General features: G+C 38.9%; 1 protein-coding gene across 5 annotated transcripts in view; it reads right to left on the bottom strand.

Annotated features, from left to right (window-relative positions):
* The window catches only part of ATP2C1 (ATPase secretory pathway Ca2+ transporting 1), a 105,350-nt gene that overhangs the window by 17,127 nt on the left and 80,277 nt on the right, over positions 1 to 7,946 (bottom strand). For 4 of the 5 annotated variants that reach the window (XM_054729549.1, XM_054729546.1, XM_028129276.2 and 1 more), the window contains 5 exons: positions 5,683 to 5,751; positions 3,912 to 4,028; positions 2,984 to 3,131; positions 1,969 to 2,064; positions 651 to 792 (listed from right to left, as the gene is read on the bottom strand). In XM_054729549.1, the coding sequence (XP_054585524.1) occupies positions 651 to 792; positions 1,969 to 2,064; positions 2,984 to 3,131; positions 3,912 to 4,028; positions 5,683 to 5,751 (572 nt within the window). The remainder of the gene's footprint in view (positions 1 to 650; positions 793 to 1,968; positions 2,065 to 2,983; positions 3,132 to 3,911; positions 4,029 to 5,682; positions 5,752 to 7,946) is intronic. The other variant, XM_054729548.1, reaches the window with a different exon arrangement.

Here is a 7,946-nt window from a genome sequence, read left to right as displayed (position 1 = left end):
ATAAATATCCAAATTAGCTTAAAAATCCAAGAATTGAAAGTAGCATTGCCATAAATACATCAGTCCTCACACTTACATAGGAAGATAAATTTTTAAATGTACTATACCATAACATTTAATGTACATTATGTGAAAGAAAAATGTCTATCTTCCACATAATCTTAATACAATTTTCTGCTTTTAGGGTCAGACTATTATTTGATAAAATAAGACTTACAAATTAGCAAGTAAGAATAGTGAGATATTATTTCAACTATTGAAATTATAATTTTCTAGAAAAGCAATTTGGTTTCAGCGAGTTTAAATATAATCTCTTCTTCACATAAGGCTGAAAAGTTATAAACAACAATTACTCTTTAACAAGTTTTGATTTGCTACATTTCAGAAAACACGAATATGATTTTGACAATTAATAACATAAAAAATTAAAAGAAAAAAATTACAAAATATTTTAAAGCCTAGAGTTAGGAGAGTGACTCCCCTAACCTTCTCCCAATTAAAAAAAAATAAAAAGGAGCACACTCCTTTTTCAAATCAAGTCATTAATTTACTTATTTCACTTTTTAAGAGAAAATTTTATTAGAACAAATGCATTAGAAAATACAACAATTCATCTAAAATATATAAATTATAAAGAACATCTGCTTTACCCAGTATACTTAGGCTCTCAGTTTGAAAAACTTTCTGAAGTGGAGGAAAGTAAATAACTAATAACTGTCCCATGATGGATCCAAGAACTGCGTAGCAAAACATTTTATTACTGCAGAGTCCAATCTCAAACACAGACTTGGTCTGTTGGCAAAGCAAAGTTTGATTATTACACTTTGGTCACAGAAAAAACTACTTTATTATTACATTCCCTTCTAATTTTTAATAAGCTGGACTTAATTCTACAATGGCAGGACCATGAAATCTCTTAATTTCAACTATTATTTTGGAATAATTCAGATGAATAAAGGTAAATTTTAAAGTAACTTTTCTTTATCAAGAAAGGGCTTTCTTTAAGAGAGTGCTGTTATATATACATTTTTAAAAAATAAAAATCAATAGAAACTATTTTATTTTAGCATTCCAAAATTTAAAAAATTTTATTGTATATGATTATTCTAAGTCATTTCTATCCACTCATTAAGGTAGATTAATCTAAAAACCTTTCTTGAAGAATGATCCTAGTTTATATGTGTACTGAAAAAGTAAAGCTGATTTTCATAAAATAAAAAATGAATAATATAGCATCTTCAAAAATTGCTCTAATGATAATTCACTTGGAAAGTTCTAGCATGGCAAATGATAACAGATATAGTTAAGGATTCATAAAGTGCTCTAAAAATTAAATGAATAGTCAGGCCTCAAATGGAACTATAGTTTAAAAAAATATATATGCTCTAAAAAACTACTACTAGGTTTTAGCTCATTATTTCCTATTAAAGCATTTCAATTGAGAGAAGGCAATCAATCATATCTTAAGATACAACATGGGAAGAAAAGTAAATTTAAAATGTCCTAAGCAATGGGATATATCTATAATACTTTCAACAATAACATTTTTTTTAAATGTCCTAAGTTTTGATACACTGACAGAAGTAATGGAAAAAGATTAATATGCAAAAAATTGTTCTTATATTCTAACAACACTTTCTTCTAAAAGGAGACTAATAACATCTTAACAGAACCCATGAGGTTTGTCCTATGCTCAGATGTTAACCTGAACTTATCATATAGCTGCAGATAATAAGAGAATGGAAAGAAGAAAGATCACGTAACAACACCAGTGATTTACTGTGATCTTCTGATCAAAGGTAAGGCTTATCTTCCCAAATGCCCCATCCCCATTATGATACATGTTTGGAGGAAGGCTGTATCTGAGGTTATAAGCTGTGGTTACAAAATCAAGAAAAGCTAAAAACCCATATTCCTTGCCTGTTTACAATTAGAAAGTGCTCTATCTAATTGAATCAGTCAGCATACCTGGGATCTAGAACTTAGTGCATTGAACATGTCAAAAAACACAAAGCATGTGAAGGTCATTGTTGTGTCTCGAGGTGTTATCACATTGTCTCGTAGCTGCCAAGAGAAAACAGTGATTTTTAGTGGCTGAATTTAATGGACAAATACTGTATGTGTTTAAAAGGCTAATATTTTCTTTCCATTCGGATAAAATAGCTTTAGTCTTATGATATAAAAACATGTAAGCTATATAAATTCCTATATGCCACTTAAATGTTACCTAATGCCCTGGCCAGGTGGCTCAGTTGGTTGGAGTGTTCGTTCCCTATACCAAAGGTTGCAGGTTCAATCCCGTCAGGGCACATACTGGAGGCAACTAATCCATGTTTCTCTCTCACATCGATGTGGTGGTTCATTATCTCTCTCTCTCTCTCTCTCTCTCTCTCTCTCTCTCTCTCTCTCTCTCTCTCTGTCTCTGTCTCTGTCTCTCTCTCTCTCTCTCCCCCCCGCCCGGGCCCCCTCCACCTCTCTAAAATCAATTTTAAAAACCCAAACACATACTAGTATCCTAGGATGAAAATTAAAAATAAATAAATAAACCCAACTAATGAATAGCTGTAGTCACCATAAAGTAAAAAAGCCTTCTCACAAACCATATAATAGATATTAAAACAACTTTCTTTTTTTATAACAAAGTAGCTATGTTAAAGACTCAGATAGTTTAACGTCTCCCCAAATTTTCATATATCAATTTTTATTGTATCTGATAGTCCTCTGAAGATTTAAATTACTTTAATAAATTAATCAGAAATTCCAATAACCCATTAAGGCTGAAATCAAACTATGTTTAAATGTTTTCTTGTTTTTTTTTTAAGACTTTAAATATAATATTACCAAAACTGTACTACGTTTAAATGTTTTTATCAAATTTTTCAAAGAGCTCTCCTAACTTTTCAGCCTTCCATGTAACACACAAAAATAACTAAATTCTATCATATAGAATACGTTAATAAAGCAGTTTATCCAGTGAATATACCTCCCGCCAGAAGACAAATAAAGTCCCACAAACAATGATTATTGATGAAACAAGTATTTTAAGTATCAGGTTTTTGGTCAAAATGCTGTCCTTCCAGTTGCGCGGAGGTTTACGAATGACATCTTTATCCACTGGTTCTACTCCAAGGCTTTAAAACAAACAGAAAAATGAATTACTTTAAAGTTTTAAGGTTTGGATTTGTTACTTTCAATCCTCATTAACCTCAATTATCTAGGAAACTAAATGCTTTCTTTAAAAAACAAAGTATTGAACCACAAAGTAAATTTTGGCTACATTTACTCAAAAATAACCACAAATTTTACACTCTCTCCTCTTTTACTCTTATTTATTTGGCACAGTTTAATAGGAGATTGGTAGTCAAACTTTAAAAAAATTGTTTAATTTCATTTACATGTAAGTTTACTTATTTCAATATGGGCTCAAATATATGACCGACCAACTGGACTTTGAAATACCCTTAATGCAATGTGGTTTCGACTATTCTTTGTATTGAGAAGTGACATCGATAGCCCCATTATTATATAACAAAATACTTAGATGCTTAAGTTCTTTGATACTTTCCCAAAGTCTCTAAAATTGGCAACAAAGTCTAGCTAGTAACACTAAACTCAGAGATTTCTCCATTCATCCCATTCTTAGAAACAAAAAGCTTATTTCCTAAGGACATGGACTGCCCTGATCTGTTTTCAACGTAAGGCTGGGCATCTAACACAGTGTATAGGCTCAGATCCATAACAGATGAGTGAGCACCCAAAGAAAATAAATGATATGCACACATCACACAATTTATAACAAACATGTTGCTGCAAATATTTCTAATGCTATTCATGAATGAAGTCTTTAAAACTTAATTATGAGGATATCACATCTTCCTTATCTTTCTAGTTTATGCATGAAAAACTCTTACCTCTGAGCTGGAGGTCCATCCATGATAATATTGATCCACAAAATCTGCATGGCATTGAGAGGATTAGGAAAGTTCATTAATGTAGCCAATGAGATTAAAGTTAATGCTGCTATACTCCTGTTGAAAAAAGAGAGTCATTTAAAAAAATCTGTCAGCACAATATAATACTTACTAATATTAAAATAACCACTTTTTTTAGCATTTAAAAATCTCATGTTATTACTGTGCTTTTAAAGGAAGCCTGTATTTCCAAGAACATTTTGAAGCCAGGAGTTAACTCTTACAATCCACAGTATTTTAAAAAAGGATTTTCAAAATATTTATGTAACAACAATAAATAGAGGAAGATTTTTAAAGCTGAGTTCAGAATAGCTGTTGCTACATAACAGTTAAGTTTCAACACTATTTTGGTAACTGTTTTTTTTTTTTACTACAGAAAAGCCCTTTACTTTTTGGAAAATGGTAAAAGAAGAAACACTAAGATTTGATATACCTTAGTTATTTCAGGAGCTATTAATTAAACCACAAAAGTTTCTATACTTTGATGGTGACATAGACACCTAAATATCGCATTAAGAACCTATTAGAGCCCTAGATGGTTTGGCTCAGTGGATAGAGCATCAGCCTGTTGACTAAAGCATCCCGTGTTCAATTCTGGTCAAGGGCACATGCTGGGTCTGTGGGCTTGATGCCCCATGAGGGGGGCATTCAGGAGGTAGCCTATCAATGATTCTCTCTCATCTTTGATGTCTCTCTCTTTCTCTCCCTCTCCCTTCCTCTCTGAAATCAATAAAAATATATTTTTAAAAAAGAACCTATTAGACATGCCATTTTTAATTTTTTAATTAAACAATCCTCAGGAAGATAGCCCAGAAAGCCTCTAGGCATTCTGCTTAAATCATACTTTTCATTTAATCTATATATATATAAAACCCTAATATGCAAATAGACCAAATGGCGGAACAACCGAACAACCGGTCACTATGACATGCGCTGACCACCAGGGGGCACACGCGCAACATGGTGGATGTCGGCCACGGAAGGATGGTGGAGCAGGTGAGTGAGGCCATCAGACCAAGGTGGGGTGCCGGTCGCTGTCATTGGGGCGAGCCTCTGGTGGTTACTGAAAATTCTTTGTTCCCGCGTGCCACGGTCCTGCCCTGCTGCCAGCGCTGGCCCTGCTCGCACCTGCTGTCAGTGCCTGAGCCGCTGCTCACACCCACTGCTGGCACCTGGCGCCGGCCCTGATTGCTTGGTGCTGGCAGTGGGTGCGAGTGGTGGCTGCCAGCCCCAATCGCCCCTCAGGGATTCTCCACCTCCCACTGCTCCTGAGGGGCGATCGGGGTGTTTCTCACACCCGCTGCTGGTGCCCGAACTGCCGCTCACACCCACTGCCAGCATTGACCCCGATCACTCAGCGCCGTCAGCGGGTGTGAGTCCAGCCCTGATCGCCCCTGAGGGCTTCTCCACCTCCCCCTGGTCCTGAGGGGCGATCAGGGTAGCAGCCGCTGCTTGCACTCGCTGCCGACATCGGCCCCAATCTCTCCGCGCCAACAGCAGGTGCGAGCGGAGCCGGCGCCATCAGCGCATGAGAGCAGTGGTGGCAGGAGCAGGGCTGCTGGCAGACAGGGGTGCGGAAGATTGGCTGAGACCCACCCCGGTACACACTGCAGCCTTGAGGCCCACAGTTCCTTTCAAAGTGCACAAATTCATGCACTGGGCCCCTAGTTTATCTATAAGACTCATGGTGACAAACATCTTACAAACTTACGTGCTCAGTTGGAATCTAACAAAATTTTTAATGTTATTATAAATCCCTTTACCCTCTTCAATTGCAGACCTGAAATTAAAAAAAAAAAAAAAAATTAAGTGACAAACTATTACCACACAAAAACAAAAATATCTATAGTAAAAACACTAATTTGAAAACAATTTTCCAATTGATATAACACATACATTGCTAAAAGAATCTATTATTTTCTCTACATAATTAAGATTAAAAAAATATGGAAACATTAATCTAACAATAATTAAAGCCTTCTAATAAGCCCTATCTAAACTGGTTTCATTTTACAATACTAAAATTCCTATTCTTAAAAATATATATTGCAACATTAAAATCCCACATTGTCTTTCTACACAAGACAATACTACACACTTATGCTAAAACAATAATCTTCTTTACCCACATTTATTTTTCTTAAAGGTTCAAGATGCATAAAAGGTAAGTGGTTAAATTAATGTATGTCAGCAAATAAACAGCAATGAGTTATATAAGATTACAGAATTTAAGCTATCTTTTGCTCCTATATATAAGTAGATATATGTAGGAGCAGAATTATATAAAGAATATGGTATACAAAGATTCATGTAAATTATCTAATTCATTTGTTTGAATGTAGGAAAATATGTGTTTTGTAAACAATTTCCCCTTTCTTCCAAAATTGTTATACATTCCTAAGATGGAAAGAAAAAATTCTTATGTCCTCAGAAGAGCTTGGCAATTCTAAGTCCTGAGCTCCCACATGCTTCACTTTAGGCCACAATCCTATCTAATAAAAGAGTAATATGCAAATTGACCATACCTCCGCTACACCTACAAGCCACGCCCATAAGCCAATCAGGAGCGAATATGCAAATAAACCCAACCAAGATGGCTGCAGCCATGGAGAGCAAAAGGGAGGCTTGGGTTTCCCCAGCAATGGAGGAAGCCAAGCTTTCTGCCTGCCCTTGCCGGCCTAGGCCTCCACTCAATGCTACAAAGTTTCAATGATAGAAGATAAATAAATCCCAACAAAAATGGCGGCAGCCACGGAGCTGGAGAGAGCAGGAGGCTAGGGTTGCCCCCGGTGATGGAGGAAGCCAAGCTTTTGCAGCCCGGGCGGGCCTAGGCCTCCACTCCAGGCTACAAAGTTTCAATTATACAAGATAAATAAATCCCAACAGAAATGGCTGCCGCCACGGAGCGAGCAAAAGGCTTGGCTCCACTCCAGCCTACAAAGTTTCAATTGTAGAAGATAAATAAATCCCAGATACCAGGGCCTCCGCTTGGGTCGCCGGGGGGCGTGGCCGGCCTGAAAACCATCACAGGCCCCTCGCCCAGGCTGCCCCATGCCCCAAGGGAACCCCCACCCTGATCCAGGACACACTTCAGGGAAAACCAACTGGCCCCCACCCATGCACCAGGCCTCTATCCTATCTAATAAAAGAGTAATATGCAAATTGACCATCACTCCAACACACAAGATGCTTGCCCCCATGTGGTCAAAGATCCTGCCCCCATGTGGACACAAGATGGCCACCATAAGATGGCCAGCAGGGGAGGGCAGTTGGGAGGGACCAGGCCTGCAAGGGAGGGCAGTTATGGGCGATCAGGCCAGCAGGGGAGGGCAGTTGGGAGGGACCAGGCCTGCAAGGGAGGACAATTGGGGGCGATCAAGCCTGCAGGGGAGGCAGTTAGGGGTGACCAGGCCGGCAGAAGAGGGAAGTTGGGGGTAACCGGGCCTCCAGGGAAGGGCAGTTGGGGGGGACCCAGGCCTGCAGGGGAGAGCAGTTGGGGGGAACCAGGCCTGCAGGGGAGGGCAGTTAGGGGTGACCAGGCCTAAAGGGAGGGTAGTTAGGGGCAAACAGGCTGGCAGAGGAGCAGTTAGGCATCAATCATGCTGGCAGGGGAGTGGTTAGGGGGTGATCAGGCTGGCAGGCAGAAGCGGTTAGGGGTAATCAGAAAGGCAGGCAGGCAAGCATTTAGGAGCCAGCAGTCCTGGATTGTGAGATCGGGCCTAAACGGGCAGTCGGACATCCCTCAAGGGGTCCTAGATTGGAGAGGGTGCAGGCTGGGCTTAGGGACACCCTCCTCGCCCCCCGTGCATGAATTTCGTGCACCAGGCCTCTAGTCCTATATAATAAAAGCTTAATATGCAAATCGACCAAACGGCTGAATGACCGGTGGAACGATAGGTTGCTATGGTGCGCACTGACCACCAGGGGGCAGACACTCAACACAGGAGCTGCTCCCAGCCCACAGGCCCCAGACCA

The sequence above is a fragment of the Eptesicus fuscus genome, chromosome 18, assembly GCF_027574615.1.
Source record: "Eptesicus fuscus isolate TK198812 chromosome 18, DD_ASM_mEF_20220401, whole genome shotgun sequence".
In the NCBI taxonomy this organism is placed as follows: Eukaryota; Metazoa; Chordata; class Mammalia; order Chiroptera; family Vespertilionidae; genus Eptesicus; species Eptesicus fuscus.
This window is presented reverse-complemented; position numbering and strand designations above follow the sequence as displayed.